General features: G+C 39.1%; 1 protein-coding gene across 1 annotated transcript in view; it reads right to left on the reverse strand.

Moving 5' to 3' along the window:
• Positions 1–17868, reverse strand: part of GALNT12 (polypeptide N-acetylgalactosaminyltransferase 12) — a 46376-nt gene that overhangs the window by 24051 nt on the left and 4457 nt on the right. The window contains exons 2-5 of the mRNA XM_056485112.1: positions 8666–8835; positions 7763–7952; positions 4328–4513; positions 1891–2008 (exon numbers count right to left, since the gene is read on the reverse strand). Coding sequence (XP_056341087.1) covers positions 1891–2008; positions 4328–4513; positions 7763–7952; positions 8666–8835 — 664 coding nt within the window. The remainder of the gene's footprint in view (positions 1–1890; positions 2009–4327; positions 4514–7762; positions 7953–8665; positions 8836–17868) is intronic.

The following is a 17868-nucleotide window of genomic DNA, read 5'->3' on the forward strand; positions in this document are numbered from 1 at the left end:
CTGGCAATCTGCACCAGGAAAACTGGCAAGGCCAGGCATATTCATTGGCCATTGCACAGCCTGTCCTGTTAAACCATTTGTCTCCCAGGATCTGCTTGATCCACCTGCACCTACATGCTGGCTTATCCCCTTGCAGAGTGCTTGTGTGCTCTCTCCTGGAAACTCTGCTGCTGTTGTCTTTGTGCTTCTCCTGTGTGCTGGGCCACCCCTAATGCTTCCTCTGTCCCATGAGGGGACCACAGTCCTGCATGCTGAAGGAGTGAAGGCACTGCTCATACACTCTGCTGCACTCCACAGTGTCCTGGCTCAGGGGAGCCAGTGACATAAAAAATGAGACTGGCTGCCAGAGCTTCCTAGAGGTCAATGGCAATGGAGGTTGTGTCTAAAGCAGCAGCTGGTTCTGGAGCACTCTGGGTCAAAAGGAAGGGGTCAGGCTGTATTCAAGCTCGGTCTCCCAAAAAGCAAGACACAAGGAGCAGAAAGCCAAGAACTGCATGCCCAGAGTGCCATATTAGAGGTTTTCTTCAAGGAGCTGGAGTTCTGGATACACTGGAACCAGAGACTCCTGCTTCAGAGGGTCACAGGACTGATGGAGGTGGGTCAACTGCTTTGTGCTTGAGGTGGAGGCCAGCTGAACTAGTCCAAGACTACTGAGTAGACTGCTTGGGCTTACGTGCCAGAAACTGCTCCCCAAGTGAAAAAGGTGGTGGTCATGAACTCAGATCAAACAGCATTTCCAGCTGAGGAGTCTCCCTCCAGAGAGAAACCACATCAACTCTGAGCCTGTGCTTGCTATCTTTCCTAATAATTTTTGTTCCTTATTTTTATACCCTCTTTTCTAAGATTTCTGCACTGCCAACACTGGATTGGAACAGCAGCCAGGAAGACTCCATGCTTCTCTGGTTAACACACAGACATCCAGAGAGACAGTCTGCTGATGTCTCCTTTCTCAAGAAAGTGGTTTTTTAACATTAAAATGCTATTTAACCTTGAAATCTGTTGTCACCCAGTAAAAACAACCAAAAACCCTCCTGTACCATGAGTCAATGACTCACAGAATTGCAAACATGACCATCAAAAAATAACAGATGATGGGCACAACAGACAAGGGTAATCCAGGACAGTAAGTTATGAACTCCCTGAAAGCCAAAAGCAGCCCTACAGCATCCCTCTTACATCACCCCTGGATGGCTTCAATGACCTAAGTGCAATTTGGGGCAAGCCATAGGCAGCCAGTGCTCAGTGGGAACAGCCACAGCACTGGTAACAGCTGAGCAGAGAACAGCTTTGCTGATCAGTCTGGAATGTCCTGTGTCTCCTCTTTTCCTGCTGTAAATCCTTTCCATTGCAGCTATCTGACTCACACCTGAGCACTTGGTCATGCCTCCTGTGGGGTACAACTCTACAGTTACTGGAGATCTTCCCTCCCGCCTTTTATAACCTTCGTATACACTTTTTCTCAGGTGAAACAGAATAAAGCCTTAAAATCAGTACAGGGGCTGCCTTCTCCTGCCCCACTGGGAACTGCTCACTCCATCAACCACAGCAAGAACTCTGAGTCACATCAAAGCATTACAAATCTTCCTCCCAACGACCTCCTTCAAGCTGCAGGATGTAAACTTCACCCACTAGTATCACACCCCTTCTTACATTTTATACTAGGGCTCAAAACAAAGACATGTTTTTTTAAATTGCTGTATAATGGCTATTTGGAAGGAAAGTACAGCTATCGTGATGTGAGAGAACAAGATCCATATAAACACCTTCCAAAATACTCCCTTCTTAGCACTTGCTTACTTTACAGCTACCTCATTAAGTAAAAGGGCATGAAGAAAGAAATAGGAACTTGTTGTATCCTGAAGAAGAGAAACTTTCAATTAAGCCACCTACCCTAAATGAGAATTCAAGGTTTTCTCCTCCCCAGACTTCCATTCCTGTGTCATAGGAACCAAGATAATCAAAATACTTCTTGCTCACAGAAAATAATCCACCTGCCATGGTTGGAGACCTATAAAAGAGAACAGTAACTCTGAACTGAGTAAAAAGAAAAAAAATATTAAACTAATGCAACAGATTAAAAAATATATATATTTTTATTTTCTATTTTCTAAGTCTTCTCTGGATACAAAGTAACAGAAATTTAGCAATTATTATGAGGGCATTTGAATTTAATTTTGTTATTGAAAAATTTATCTGAAACAAGCACCAGAATATAAAAAATATTGTGTTCAGATGTTTTTTTCCAACTGCAGTGTCTTTGTGTGTAAATGAAAGCTTCTTCACATAACAGAACATTAGTTTCTTTGTGGCAGAACTGTATTAGTTGGCCCTGAAATTCCAAGTGCTGTATCCTTATCTATTTTATTTAAGCAGTAATTAAAGAAATACTTGTGCTTCAGTAATTAAAAATAGCATTCTTGATCCCACTAGTATCAGTAGAAAAAACTCTCAGACTTTAATTATTAAGTAAATATAGCCCCTAAAGAGATTTGTTTTCTTTCTAAGAAAATCTACCCACCTGTATGTTCTTAAATTTTTTATTAAGTTTGAGGGGGAAAAAAGTAAATCAGGAGTCATGACTGGATCCTCATTGAAGATCACAAGGCCCAGAGTGACAGTGCACTTAAGAGATGTACTTCCAGTAGGTTAGAGTATGCACATATACATAAATTTGTATTTGCTCAATATTGTTCCTTATTGTTTACAGTCTGAGGATGATTCTCTTTAAAGTGCCAAGTATAAAATGCTGATTAGAACTAAGTTCAACTGACATTATGTGAATTTTACTAAATTGCTGTTGAGGTAAATATTAACAAAAGCAAGATGCATGATCAATTACTCTTAATCTGTCAAAACTAATTTTACCAACTATCTGCAACAGTGTCTCACACTGTCATATGTTGTTTCAAAGAATGGAATGAGATGAGACAAGACAGAAGGAAAAATAACAAACTCCATAACCAGTCAAGTCCTTCTGTCTCCCTCCAGATCTCATCTTTCCAAATCAAGCTGTTGGTGACACCACTGCCAGCACTGCTGCTTTCTCCAGACACCTGTTGAGCTCACAGTCCTCAGGCTACCATGAAACTTTATCCCTCATCATTGCCCTCTTGGCATGACAAAGACAATTCTTTTTATCATGAAGAAGAAAAAGCATCATATACGAATTAAATGTTTTAAAAACACTCTATTTAGATTCTTTTTTCTTTAAGGAGGACATGGACTAATACATGCTGAGAAAGACTCAATAACCACCTCACTTTTCCTATTTAAAAAATAGTCTGTTCAGCTGAGGATAGGTCCATTAGTATTTGTGAAATACTCGGTATTAATATCATGAGAAGCAACTTTAAAAAGACTGATAAGAATTAATAATTCTGTATTTTTTGCGGTCTATACAACAACAGATTAAAGCACTAACAAAATGACTGCATTAACAATGCCAAACAGGTTAATTTACTACAATAAACTGCTGAAATTCAGCAGTTTCCATAGCAGATGGGGCTAGGTTGAACATGGCAGATCCTCAGCTATCAGGATCTTGCCCACCATTCCCATTTTCCAGATGCCTTGTTTGTTCTTACCTCTCCTAAAAATACAACATTGAGTGACGAATAATACCAACTGATGGCATCTTGTCTTAAAATAAAACTAACACCCATAATGAAGACATTGGCCTGAGCCCTGCAAGATAGCCCTTCACAGAAACCATGGTGGATAGAGCTGTATTGTTTAAACCATGGTGGATAGAGCTGTATTGTTTAAACCATGGTGGATAAAACTGTATTGTTTAAACCATGGTGGATAGAGCTGTATTGTTTCACCCCAGTAAAGAGCTGGCAAAATGGTTCACCTTTGAAAATAGCACAGTGAACTACAACTATCATTACAGCACAGAAAAAAATTCTTCAAAACTACTTTTACCTACTTAGTGGTTGGTGACTTTTTTCCCCTTTTTATCGTTGCCCATGATACATTTTTATTACAACACGGAGCTCTTTGCTTGGCACAGAGGACATCCTCCAGTATTAGTTAATCAGTTACACTCTTTCCATGTGCTGGTAAGCATCTGTAAGAGTTTGCTTAGAGGAGTCAAGAGACTACTTTGTAATAAATTTTCCATATGGAAAATGAAACAGGATCAGCTTTTAGAGCACTATTATCTTCCAGGAGCATGGCAAACAGGAGCTACTTTGGAAAAAATGGGGAACTAAACCAAATATATCGTTTTTAGTAATACCTTAATTTCCCAAATATCTTTCAGCACCTGGCATTTTCAGGTGAAATCAAGAACATATTCACAGTTTCACAGGATATAAAAATTAACCTGATCACATCAGTCTTGGACTTCCTCCGTTTTTGTTCTCTTTCAGGGATACTGTGCCAAGTGAAGACCAGCCGCCAGTCAAATCCACCAATCTGTGGTTCACCAGCATTTCCCAAGTACTCAAATGTATTCCAGTCAATAACATCAATAACAGGGCAGACAACAGCTGTTTCTTCTTCAGCAATCCTGGTATGTTTTAAAACAAAAGGGTTACATCCATTAGAAATTTCTCTAAAAATAAAAAACTAGAGGTGACAAGAACAAAGAATGCTTACAATACCAAACCTGAAGTTTTGCTCCTTTTCAATTCATGCTGCAATAACAAGGAAATGATGATACAATCAATACAAGAATAACCCCCATTTTCCAACTGGGGATCATCAGGAGGATGTATTAGGATGGACTCTGCTGGCAAGCATCAACATTCCTGGATGGTGGAAGCAAGGTATGCCAGATGGCTGGAGATACATTCAGCATCTGGCTTGGCTGCCATAGCCAGCACCACTTTATCAACCAAAAAATGTCCATTTTCTTTTGTAGCTGTTTTAGAGAGCAGTTTGATTGCATAGTTTTGCAATGATGAATAATAAACCAGACAGAATCTTGGCCCTTGAAGTCATGGCTTTTCTTGTAACTGTGATCATCTACAAATGTTGTACTGAGTACTTTAACACTAATTCAAAAAGTAGCCCTGGGCTTAGAAAAAAAAAAAAAATTAGACCTCCAACAATGAAACATAACTGAAGGAGGCTTCCAAAAATCCTGGCAATATAGGAGATGAAAAGGAGAAACAAGATAGCACTGCCGAATGGCATTCTTAATAGCAAGAGTGATCTAAAGATAATCAAGATCTTTATCATACTAAGAATACATCAGAGCTGGTGACATTTCTTGCAGGTCTGCTTCTACAAGGAGCTTGTAGAAACTCCCTTTCTCCCTTTTCTCAATACCATGCAGGGTTTTCAGGACTCCTTTCCAAAAGGATTCATCCTTACAGAAGGCAGTGGGATTCTTAGCCTTCTCCTCACCTTCTAGAAAGGCCTCCCTCAATACTAGGAGCAATGTCAAGCACACAAGCTCAAGCCAAGGTCTTTCTCCTGAATCACTGTTTAGCATCTTCCCTTTTCTGGTGTTAGACATCCCCTGAGAGTTCAGTGAAATGAAGTAACTTGTTTGACTTTAAGATGCAGATATGCACTTCAGCCCTGCATCTTGTATTTACATATTTCAGAGGTGAAGGCAAACTGAACACATTATATTATCAAACAAGTAAGAGATGCAGTGCATCTGTCATTCAAAGGGAGCTCATTCCTCATGGAATTGTTAGGCCAAAAACCTGTAGGCTGACCGAGAGCTCACACTGTGAAATTACAGTAGCTGGTGATGGTTAAATGTTGCAGAGAACAGCAGCAATTCCAATGTAACATTGTCTGAGATGAGAAAGACTGCTTTAAGTGTGAAATGGCCTCTTGTTGCTGGAGGGAATATGTGAAACAGCTGTTTCCTTCTTTATGATCTCCCGTTGAGATCCTGCTTGGTAGAGCACACAAAAGGGCTTACACAAATATTGTTATCTCCTGCCTCACTTGCATAAAACTTCGTATAAATCCTCATTGTACAAAGCAATGAAAATTATACACGCACAAACAATAAAATGTAAAAATATTTTGCTCCTCCTGCAACAAGTAGGAAAATAAGTAAAAAGTAGGTAGCTGGCATGTGATTTCAATTACGAAAGAACGTGAAAAGCCATCACCTTTTTCTGTAAGTTAAGTATTAACTAGATGGTACAATGCACAGGCAGCTTACAAATACAACCATGTTTGCAGTGCAAAATGCTGACACTGTTGTATTGCTGCCATACATTTGAGTCAGATATGACGCAGAAAAACCCCGTAGAGATGAATGTCTGCATCGGCAGCAAGAACGGCAGGAATTCCAAGAGAGGGATAACTTTTTACAGGTGGTGATTATTCCGTTTAAAAAAGTCCCAATCCTTCCTCAAGATTGCCATCTAGTGGTGCGCTAAAGAAGTGAAGAAATCACAAAATCGTCTCCCCATCACACACTTTCTTTAGGGGACAGTAGTTAATCCCATGATCATGATTTGATGTTCATCCCTTTTCCTTTCTTCACACTATCATAGTTAGCCCACAGTTACCTTACTCGCTGTGAAATGCAGAAACAAGGAAAGTATGCCAAGAAAACAAAAAACCTGAAACAGTATTCTAGATATAATTTCAAAGGGACATGGGGAATTTGAGAACAGAATCCCACTAGGAATCAGGAAAACGTGCACACATCAAGACACTACGTGCTTTCGGATGTCTTGCTCTAGTTTGTATTAGGGCTGTTTTTTCTGGTCCTTTTCTGTAGCCTACAGTACCTAGTGGGAATCTTAACAGGATCCAAACCAAAAGACTTTTTTTCTTTCTTTGTTTTTCTATACACAATATTTAGGAGGTCTGATTCAGATCCTGTGTCTATCAGTATCTGCTAATGGCATCTAAGAGGGTAAAGCCATGAGCTGTTAGCAAAAGGGGCAAAAGCAATAGAGCCTTGAAATGTGATACAGGAGCAGCAGGTGCTGTGGTGAGGTATCAGTGGCTGAACCCATAGCAGGAAAAATGCACGTATGGCAGCTGGCTACACATGGGGGAGGCTTCAAGAATACAATAAATATTCTCAGCTGTAACAGAAGGCTAGTATACTGGTTTCTAGGGGGTTTTTGTTAGAGTTTTGGGAAGGTTCCTTGGTTTTTTTGTTGTTTGTTTGCTTGCTTTTAATTAACAGAAGTTTTCTGAACAGCCTGACGGATCTGCAGAATAGACAAGAGACTACACAGGCATAAAGTACAGTGTCCCAGGACAGATGGCTTCCAAGTAAGAGTCAGTGTTGACACAACATTAACTCCTCCCTATCCTACACCATGATCCTTTATATCAGAACCAGTCTGGAAAGTTGGATTTGCTCAGAACTAAGAAGACAGAGTTTACTGACTTGTATTCCAATCTGCTTATGCAAACACTGCCTTGCAGGGCACACATCTTTCCAGATCTCCTCTAATCCACCTCCCAGGCTGACTGAATTAGCCTCCTTTACCAAGGTAGTTTCAAAACTGAGGGCATGGACTTGACTTACTGAAATCCTAAACCTTCCACAGTCTGAAGGAAAAGAACAGTTTGGCCCTTGGGACAGAAAAAAACCAAACAACCCAACAACAACAACAAACAACCCACCATGTTGTGCTCTTTCACACTTCCATTTGCTTCCCACAGGCAGGAGACAAACACCAAACACTCCCAGTGCCTCAGGGACCAGACTGCAGTAACCTTTGGTGAACCATGAGTCATTTTTCCGCTGCAGAAGTGGGCCAAACTGTCTCGTCCCTTCTTCTCCCATGGGAGAGAAAACCAGCCCAGAGCATCAGCTCACCTTGCCAGCAGTGGCTCCAGCCAGCCCTCGTGGCATTCACAGTGGCAGTCCAGGAAGGTCAGGACGTCTCCTTTTGCCACGGATGCCCCCAGCAGCCGGGCTCGAACCAGCCCCTCTCGCTTATTTGCGCGGATAAGGCGCACCTTGCGCAGACCTGCCACGTAGTTTTCCAAAGTCTCCTTTAAATGTTCTGCAACAAACCAAAAAGAGAGGGGATAATATAGTCTGAAATTATTTATGTCATGCTAATAGGAAGCTCTCTCCTCACTAACATATTGCTTATAGTAAGGCTTTAAAGATTGTGGCATGGTGAACTCATATTCTGCTATACATTTTTAGAAAGGACATGAAAAAACCAAAGAACTTGGATGGACACAAATCATAGTCACTTTAAAGAAACTGAACGCTTCACATTTACCTCTGTAATACATTCCCTGATTGATAAGCACTTCTCAATGTTACTTAAGACTTTCTGTATAAAAGTTTTATTCTTAACACAATTCCTGTGTGGTGGAAAATGCCAGCATTGCCTTTACGTCCTGTTGTTCAATCAAGACCAAAGAACTAGGTCACTGTCATTATATGAGACACCGGGGGAGCATTGCTGCAATTGAAACATGCTCCATTCAGGAAACCTGAAGTACTCTGATCAAACTTTAGTCTATCTATACACACAAGAACTCATGTTACAACTCAGCAAATATGCTTCCCCATTCCAAACTAAATTTGGTCCATAAGCCAAATTTTTCACTGGCACACTACAAGAAAAACTATTTTTTCAGTGAGGCCTTTGTTGTACAGTCTTCTGGTGCGTGACCTGAACAGCACAACTTTTTCTCCTATGAGCTGGCTGACCAAAGAAGCCCATCAACAATCAATATTATTTAGATTTATTCTTCCTACCTTTGTCACTGTAATCATCTACAAGGATAATTTCTTCCAAAAGTATATCTGGAGATGTCTCAAGAACACTGTGAACAGTTCGCAGAAGCGTTGACCAAGCCTCGTTATAGAAAGCTATCACAACAGAGGTTTTTGGCAGGCTATAATAATCATATTTCTTCTCTCTGCATCTGTAAAGGGGGAATAACATTTAGTACAAGTGCAAAAGCATTTATTAATTTTCAGGAAACGATTCTCAAATCCACTTGTATGCTAGTTACTAACTGCAAGCAAGAACACAGAAAGGATCTGAAAAGAGCTGCATCTGAGTGGAAAATTGTATGAGAAGACATTTGGAAGTTGCTCTTACAGAGGCTCCATTTCCACAGAAGCATTATAAATAAAATTCTGCATACTACCAAAAGGTCTAAAAAGAAAAATAATAGGAGGTATTCTGGGCTAGTGTACCTGAAGTAGCTGTCTTTGCACAATTTCAAATAGAAGAATCAGCAATGGTCAAAATGTGCCTCAAATTAAAGGAAAAAAAAATAAAAGAAAAGTAAAATCTAAGTGCAGTAAAAACAGTAACATAAACTAGTGATAACTGTTGCTTTGGAAAACAGAACAAGTGCTAGACAGTAAAAATATAACTGTGAAGGAACAGCAACAAATAAAGAGGAAAAAACCCAAACCAAACAACCAGCAACAAAACTGAAATGTATGTACACTGAAGCAGAATTTGGAGAGCCACATAACTGGCAAAATCTAATAGTGGAATCTACAACAACGTAAAATAGACATAAAAATGCATGAGCTTGGCTCTATGGAGAGCCAGAAAGTTTGCAAACCTTTGGATTAAGCTCCAGAATGTATTTCCTATAAATACATATATGAACTTCCCTAAATGAACATAAGGATGCCAAGAAACTTATAGCTGAGCCAAATGTATAAATTCTTTAAAGAATCCCTAAATCTTCTAAAGAATACTTTAGAAGAATTTTAAAACAATGATGGCATTTTCTACAATTTCTCATCTTTGCTAAGAGCATTCCATATTGGCAATTTTTATTCCCTGGAGTTACCCAGGCTTGTAAGGGGCAAGAAGGACAAACTTCAACTTCTGAAGACTGCTGAAGCAGGAAGAACATCCTTTCTACCAAAACAGAAAAGCAGTGAGTCCTCCAGAACACATGCTATGGGGAGCTGAAAAGGGAAATTAAAACTGATCAGTAGGAAATGTGACAGGAAAATCCCTTAGGTCAATTTAGGGGCACAAAAATTCCCCAAACCACTAAGAAAATGACATTGAAAGCGAACTGCTTACCAAGAATATTTTAACAAACTTGAGGCTACTGTGTCTGCAATTTAAAAAAGCTTCAAGTTTTCTTTGAAGATTAGGCAGTATCTATTAAGATCTGTTGTACAGAAAGAAAAAGAATCTGAATCTGATTATGCCTAAAATTAAAATTCTTACGAGGAAAACAGACAGTCTGTAGAGTAATTCTGTAATAAATACATGAACATGAGGAAGCAAAAAGGACTAATGACACTCGGGCAAAGGAGGCACCCAAAAGCTCCTTAACACCCATGCATATTTACATATATAGATATTTACATATATACATAGGTAGGTACATATAGACACACACACAGTGATCTAGTGAAGTGCTAAAACACTTCTCCCTCCAGGCTGTAACTTGTCCTGAGAGGCTTTCACAGAGGGAACTGTCCCACACCAACACCTGGTGAAAGAATTGATTTGTTTAGCCAGACATTCATGTATTGACACATAAAAAATGAAAAGGAGTGACAAGTGACATTTTAATTAACTTCTTTATTTTTAATGCAGAAAAATCCACTGTTTTAATCCAATTTTAGAAATACATATTTACTTTAGCCTACTGAAAAACATTTCTGCTCAGTACTGCCAGGAAAAAAAAAATTCATATATATCAGTCATTTTTTACCAGGTAATTTTGAGTTCATTTCTTAATGGAAATAGGATCTCTATGCATCCACTGAAGAAAACTGAAGGAAAATACAAATAAATTTAAAAAAACACCAGTAAAGCATTCTTTGAAAAATATGTCAAGAAGATTCATAGAATAATAATGCTGTATTCCTTCTAAAGAAAGGAAACCCAAAAGGTCTAAAGAAGCTTATAAGTCTAATTATAGATTAAAGACTTCAACGGATTTGCCTGAAATTACATGCTGGAGATGGGAAACACAATTTGGCACAGAGCAAGGCAATTCCCACACTGTTTGTGATTCACTGTGCATTGCTGCCTCCTTCCTCCAGCACACCCCACACTGCAGGAAAAGGTCAGCCTGCTTCAGGACATACCAGAGCACACGTTTCTTAGGTTTCCAAAGCCAAGAAAGATGCCAGCACTAAAAAATGGGTTTGATTTACCAGCTCCATGGTGGAAGGCGGCACAAGAGTGCAGAGAAGTGACTCACCATGGTAGCAGGGCAGGCTGCTGGCCAGAATGGCCAACCTGACCTGAGAAGTACCCTGATCCCCTTATTAAAAAAAAAAAATTCTAAAAAATAGTATAAAAAAAGGAAAAAAATAAAAAAAATAAAAAAACCCCCAAGTTATCCAACTTCTGCATAGATTTGCATGTCTATCTCAGATATTATTTCCAAGACATATATTTCCTGCTACATTGCTAGAAGATCTCAACTGTTAGCAGTCTCAAATAGTGTTGCTAAAGTGAAGCACAATTTTCCTTAACTTTCTGTAATGAAAGAGTTTTGCTAAACCTTAAAAATTAATCCCATTCGAGAGATTACAAACCCAAAGCATTTAGACCCTGGAAAAATTATAGCATAAGAAAATCTTCAAAAAACTAATGAATCCCTGAAATGGAAATGCTTGGAAGTGTTGCTGAATAACAATTAAGTGGCATGCATATGGACACTAAACATTACCACTTCACAAGAAATAAAAACTTCAAAAAACCCACTACCAGTATGAAACCTGATTTAAAGCCTGGTGGTCATAACTCATCTTTTCCATTTCTCAACTCCTGTTTACCACAGAAGTGCCTTAGCAGCCCATCTTCTGTTTTCACATTTGCAAACTTCAAGATGTACTTTTATTCTCCATGTGTCAGCCAAGTATCCCAGCTCCTACTTTCCAAGTGAATCATTTCACTCCTACTTTGGATTATTCAGAAAAACAAATGCATATCAATTACAGTATGCCATTAAAATGACAGCAACTGGTGACAGCAGCCCCAAAATATGTTTTTGCAGATACTGGGAATGTATATTTATGCATTCTATACTGAAACCTGCTTTTGGCTTCTGAGTAGGGCACTCTCTAGTGCCACCCTCAAACACATAACACCTTCCTTTCCAATAGAGAGGATCATGTTAAAACAGGATTAATTGCATCTCACATTATTCATCCTAAAAACTGTCACCTTTGAGCTGATCATCTGGGCTCTGCCGGTCCATAAAGACAGATCCAGAAGGCAACTTACCTCACTCTCTTTAAGCCATTGATCTAGCACAGCCCAGGAGACCTCAGTGGGTCCCCACCTCCCTCTTGTCCATAGAGGTTTGACTATGGAACAGTTGTTAACTTTCTATGAATAAACTTAAATGACTATAGGAAACTACCTATGGTCCCTACCACTGGCTGAGATACATCACTTTGAACTTAGTCATCATAACTACCAAATGGCTGGTAAAAACATAACACAGACATAAGGAAATTAGCTGTCTGTAAGTGAGGCATTTCCAAGCATGGAAAATAAAACGCAGATGCATTTGATCTTTCACTACTCTCCTTATCTTATTCAATCACATGAACTTTGCTGGTTTGTAATAATTAAATGTATTTTAAATAAACAATTACCCAATTAAAAGTAAAAATGGCATGCTGTGCATATTGAGTGGGTTCATTTTCTTCAGAGAAGTACAGAAATCTCTAGTCAACCTGACTTTAGTCACAGTTATCAGATACTAGGATCAGCCACTGAGGAAAAACCTGTTGCCAACACATCCAAGAGGCTTTTCTAGAGGCAACAAAATAAATGCATATAGTTTTAAACAAGACTCAGATTCAATGACAAACACTGGTATATAATGAATAATAACCACAAGGGTATGGCAATGCAAAGGAGTGACACCTGCTCAGTCACTGCCCTCTGGTCACTCCTGCTCTCCGCAGATTCACTAGAAAATGCACAAGCAGAAGCCTTGTGATACTCAGAGAAAACATGGCTAGGACTGCCCCAACCATCTTCCAAGGAGCAGACAGGGACACTACAGTGCTACAGCAGCATCCTGCTTCTGCATCATCCTTCAATTCCCTCAGGCACCTTCTGCCTTGTTGGGTGGGTGTTCCAGGGCCCTCCTACTTTACCCTGTGGCATAAGACAGGTATAAAACCAATAAAAGCTTTGTCTTCTGGAATTTCTGATCAATTTACACTAAGAGAACATCTATATTTTAGGATTCTAAATGTGTTCATCCATAAATCTTTAAATCTCTAGATGGTAAGAAAGAGAAAATAACACTTGTGTGTACCTGAACACCAAACCACGTTCCCTATATACTGCCTTTCCTCCATGTTTCATGACAGCTTCTACTCAAACATCTAAGTCCACAAAATGCAAACTGAAGCCAAACATGCAAAAGTGTATCATCATGCATTCAAATTCCTGTGGGGTTTTGGTTTTGCCTTTTTTTATACTGCGTTTTTAAGTCACAGTCTAACCAAGAGTAAACAACTGACAAGTTTAATAAATTAACCTTGGAGTCTACTACACTACACAGTCTTCTGTTAGCAAGTTTTACAATAGGTTATTTATTAGAAACTAAGGAGACATCACTCAGGAAATGCCTAAACAAAATTAAATGGGTTGTTTTCAAGAACATTTGTGTCAATTAATGTAATCACTCAATTTATTTCTTTGTAAAGAGCTGTTTCTCTAGGAGATGTGTATCTATACACAGGGAAAGAGAGCATGAATGTGTGCACACTGGGCACACTGCCATGAGTTAATTAGGAATGGTTGCTGACATGCTCTTACTTAAGACTTTCACCACAACTGTGACAATGATACAGAAAGGGAAAACAGACTTTTAATCTCCAAATTTGATCTTCTATATGCACGGTTACTTATATTTTAAGAAAAAAAAAATGAAATGTTTTCTGAGTCTTCAAAGATTTGCTAAGAACACAAACTGCTCATAAATTATTCAATACTTTCAGAAGGTATACTGCTAAGTTTTGGGTTTGAAGTTTCAATGTGAACGCCCTAGGCAAGTTCAGGATGGTGCAGCTTCTCTCAAGAAGTGCAAAACAGTGTCACTGCTGAAGCTGATTCAACTTGATTTATGTGACTGCAGTATGTGACAGTATGCCCCACCCCAGTGTCACCTGGAAAACACTGCCAGGGTTCTACTTCAGGCTGGCTTTCATATGGTGGGTTAGGAACCAGGCTGGCTGGGCTTGTTATGAGGGGCCATAAACATGCTGGCTTGCCACACAACCTCTCTTCCTCCTCCTCCTAATCTGAACAGTTTAAACAAGGACTTAAACTGCTCTTTCAGTAAGAGGTGTGCTCAAAAGTGGCATTTTGTAGGCTGTAAGTAAATGAGGCTGATGGGGATGAATGGCAGCATCCACGGGCATCTCAATCTAGTTTCACCATCTTCATTCCCACTCCACAAACTGCAGAGGCAGCAATGTGGGCATTGGAATCTGCCAAGTATCTTCACTCAAGAGAAAACACCTCCTTCTCTCACCTTCCCAAAGCCATGGCAGAGGCCACAGCAGTTCTGGCATCTTCTACCCCCTTTTCTATTTTGCCCAAGCTGCAGCTTGGGGTTCTGCACATCCATCACAAGCACTCCAAGCCCTGCAGCATGACAGCAGTGGCAGCACTGGTTTGTAAGTCACCCCACAGCTACCAAGGCCATGTCTCTTACTCCAGGCTGTATATACAGTTGAACATCCACTCCTCACCCCTCTCTGTGGGAGAGTAACCTATGGATAAAATGCAGCATGCCAGTCAAAAGTAACACCACCCAAGGCTTGGGATAGAAAAGTGAGACATTTCCAATGGAATTAAAGGATATAATAAACATTATTCTTATCTTCTCCAAACACTACCCAACTTTTCATGTCAAATTTCTTTTGTCCGTAAGACTACCTTGAGCCAACTGTCAGTTCATGGTTTTTTTTTTTTTTTTTAAATAAAAAAATTAAAAAAGGTTTATCTTTGCATGGAGAGGCTCCACCTGGTTTTACACACCTACACAGGCCACATGTGTTTAACTATTGTAGAAAAAGGCATTGACAGTTTACAGAAGGTGTGGTCAGCAACACAGATAGCAGCAAGGTGCTGATAACAGCCAGAACGGACAGATTATTTAGGGCAAGGCTGGAACACTTAAACAGGTGAGTTCAGGATGCTGGCCTACACTTCCCCATCACCTGTCCCAGCCCAGCAGGCTGGCTAAAAGCCCCCTAAATTATATCTGCTGAAACAAACCATGTTAGAGGAAGCACCCCTGTGAAGTCTACAATACTGTGATATGATCATAGCCTCTGGAAAGAGAGGCTGGCTAGATTGTGAAATAGTTTTCCAGGTTATTTAATGTTCTACAGAATGATTGTCCAAATGACAAGAAGGTCTTGACAAGACAGACTGCCAAAAGCTTTCTTAAGATTTCAGATAATAAGCAAGCAAGAAAGACACTGAGTCTGAAACAGAAGAAAATATTTGTTAAGAAGTTGGGAGGTGGAGAGGAGGTAGACACAGAAAGCAAATCTGTTTAAGACAGATAAAAAATACATTAAGAAAAAAAATCTAGAAAGACCAAGGAGGAGAATTGACTAAGTCTGTATCCCAAAATCCACATATTTGGGAAATCCATAGAGCCTCCTAATTCCAAATTGTTAGAGAAAGGTTACAGAAGTTCCTAACTGACCCAGATTCTGGATGTGCACCCGAGAAGGAAATTCTGCATGTGACAATGGGTAAATCCACTTGATTTTTATTTTATTTTGTTGAGCTGAAACAGTGGATATATTTTGCTCAGATGTTTTTGATTTTCTTCCAGGATAGTGAGATACATTTGACCTTTCCACAGAGACATACTATTTCCTACACCTACATTCAAAAAACTTACTTTAGTGTGAGTAATTTGATTCAGGACAAGAAAAAATAGTTTACAAAGCAATGACTGAAAGGAGCTGTTGTATTCATCACTAATGACTAAGGTGTGGACACTCTGATCCTTATAAACAATGCTTACAATAAAAAGGTTTTGAATTTAAAAAATCAAATTTTGTTTGCTATCAATGACAGAGCTGAGAACTTTTTCAATTTAAAAATTAAATCAGCTGAAACCAAGCAATAATATAGATGTCAAAGGAAGTTAAGGAAATCTACCAGAAGCTGGAAAAAAATGGTGAAAAATAATCCAGACTTCTGGAAAATATTTGCTGGGGGTTGTTAAAAGCATAATGACAAAGAAAAGTGACACATTTTTACAGATGACAGGAAACAAAAGCAGCGAAATATTTTTGCTTCATTTTGTACTGCTTTAAAATGCAAGCCTTCTTATAGAAAAAACTCCCCAAAAAAACCAACCATAGGGAAGAACTATTTTTACCCCACTTACTGTATGAAGAAAGAATGAAATGTCCTAGAAAAGCATTGCTTTGAAGGTCCAAAGCCTGTTTAGATTTGAAAGAAATCCTGCCAACTAACACTAAAGTAATGACTAAAAGGTATTATGATTAGCATAGTTACTAGTAACCAATTCCATATTTCCAAAAAGCTCAGAAATCAAACCAAAAAATCCTAACAGCAAACAAGTGACCTTAGGGTTACAAAACTCTTACACTAAACATACTCCTCAGTTTTTTATGCAAAGCCTTTCTTGTAAGAAGTAGTGTGCTGTCTCCTGGTCATATACAAAGCATGGGAATACCTGTGCCAAAGGCAGCTCTGGGCATGTTCTATTCCCTATACACATACCATAAAAAAAAAAAAAAAAAAAAAAAAAAAAAAAGTCACTACAGTTGTTTCACCTTTAGGTAAGAGATGAAAGAGAAGCTCCTGGGTGAAATCAGACACTCAGTATGGGCTGAAGAGGGAAACACTCAACTGCTGAACCTTTTCCCAAAGCAGTCAGGTTAAAACTCCTGGCAGGGGGAGCTGTCATTTTTGAAGTAAAAAAGGAACAAAAACCTAGTATCAAGGCTTATTCTGGAAACTTGCTAGCAAGATACTATCAGACAAACATCCTGGTATAATTTAGTATTTACAGCCCAGAAAACAAACCATAGAAGAAAGAGAGACTCAGAGAATCAAACTCAAATATAGGAACAAACAGGAAAAACAGTCTTGAAAGACAGAAAAATCTTAGCACAAGATTGTCATGTTAAACACAATATTCCCCCAAAATAAATATGACAGGCATAAACGATGGTGACAGAGAAATTTGAGCATTTGTGTATATCTAGTTATCTATACAAAGACACTTAAAGATATATGCACAGATACTTAAACATATACATAAAATCACACATATACAAAAAAAAATATAAAGAGTCTCTCCAAAATACAGAAGATTACCTAGAATTAAAGAACAAACCTCTAAAACTAATTTTATAGCTGAAAAATACTATGCAGGCCACATTCAATATTTTGGGGGCTTTCGTGGCTACTTAGGAAAGACAGGAAAGAATTAAAAATCCATTTCCTTGTGATCACAAGTAAAATGAGCCCCAAGGGCTGAATCAGGCTTCCACCATGAAAGAGACAACATGAAAGGCTGAGTCAGCACAAAAGTGCCTACTCCTGACTTGTACTTTTGTACCAAGAGGCAGCCAGAGGTAATTTTTGTGCTTTTACAGAAACTATCCCCAAAATAAGTGTGAAATGCATCCTTACTGTAATATAGAAAGGGGAAAAAAATGTAGAATGTCTAAAATCTGGAACAATGCTTGAAAAATAGCCCTTAATCGAAAAGAACCCAAATAGAAAAACTGGAAATATATTTCTTATACATTGTAATAAGCTGTAAAAGGCTAAGAGAATGTATCAGTTGTCTGCCTAGCCCTACAGTCCTATAAAACAAGCCCACAATTAGAAGGCCATGGGACACAATGCAGACGTGGTGTTGCAGGGGGAGGAAGGCAGAGCAGCAGCAGCAGCCAAAGCCCATGGCCCCAAGCTCATCACACCA

This window comes from Oenanthe melanoleuca, chromosome 2, assembly GCF_029582105.1.
Source record: "Oenanthe melanoleuca isolate GR-GAL-2019-014 chromosome 2, OMel1.0, whole genome shotgun sequence".
Classification (NCBI taxonomy): domain Eukaryota; kingdom Metazoa; phylum Chordata; class Aves; order Passeriformes; family Muscicapidae; genus Oenanthe; species Oenanthe melanoleuca.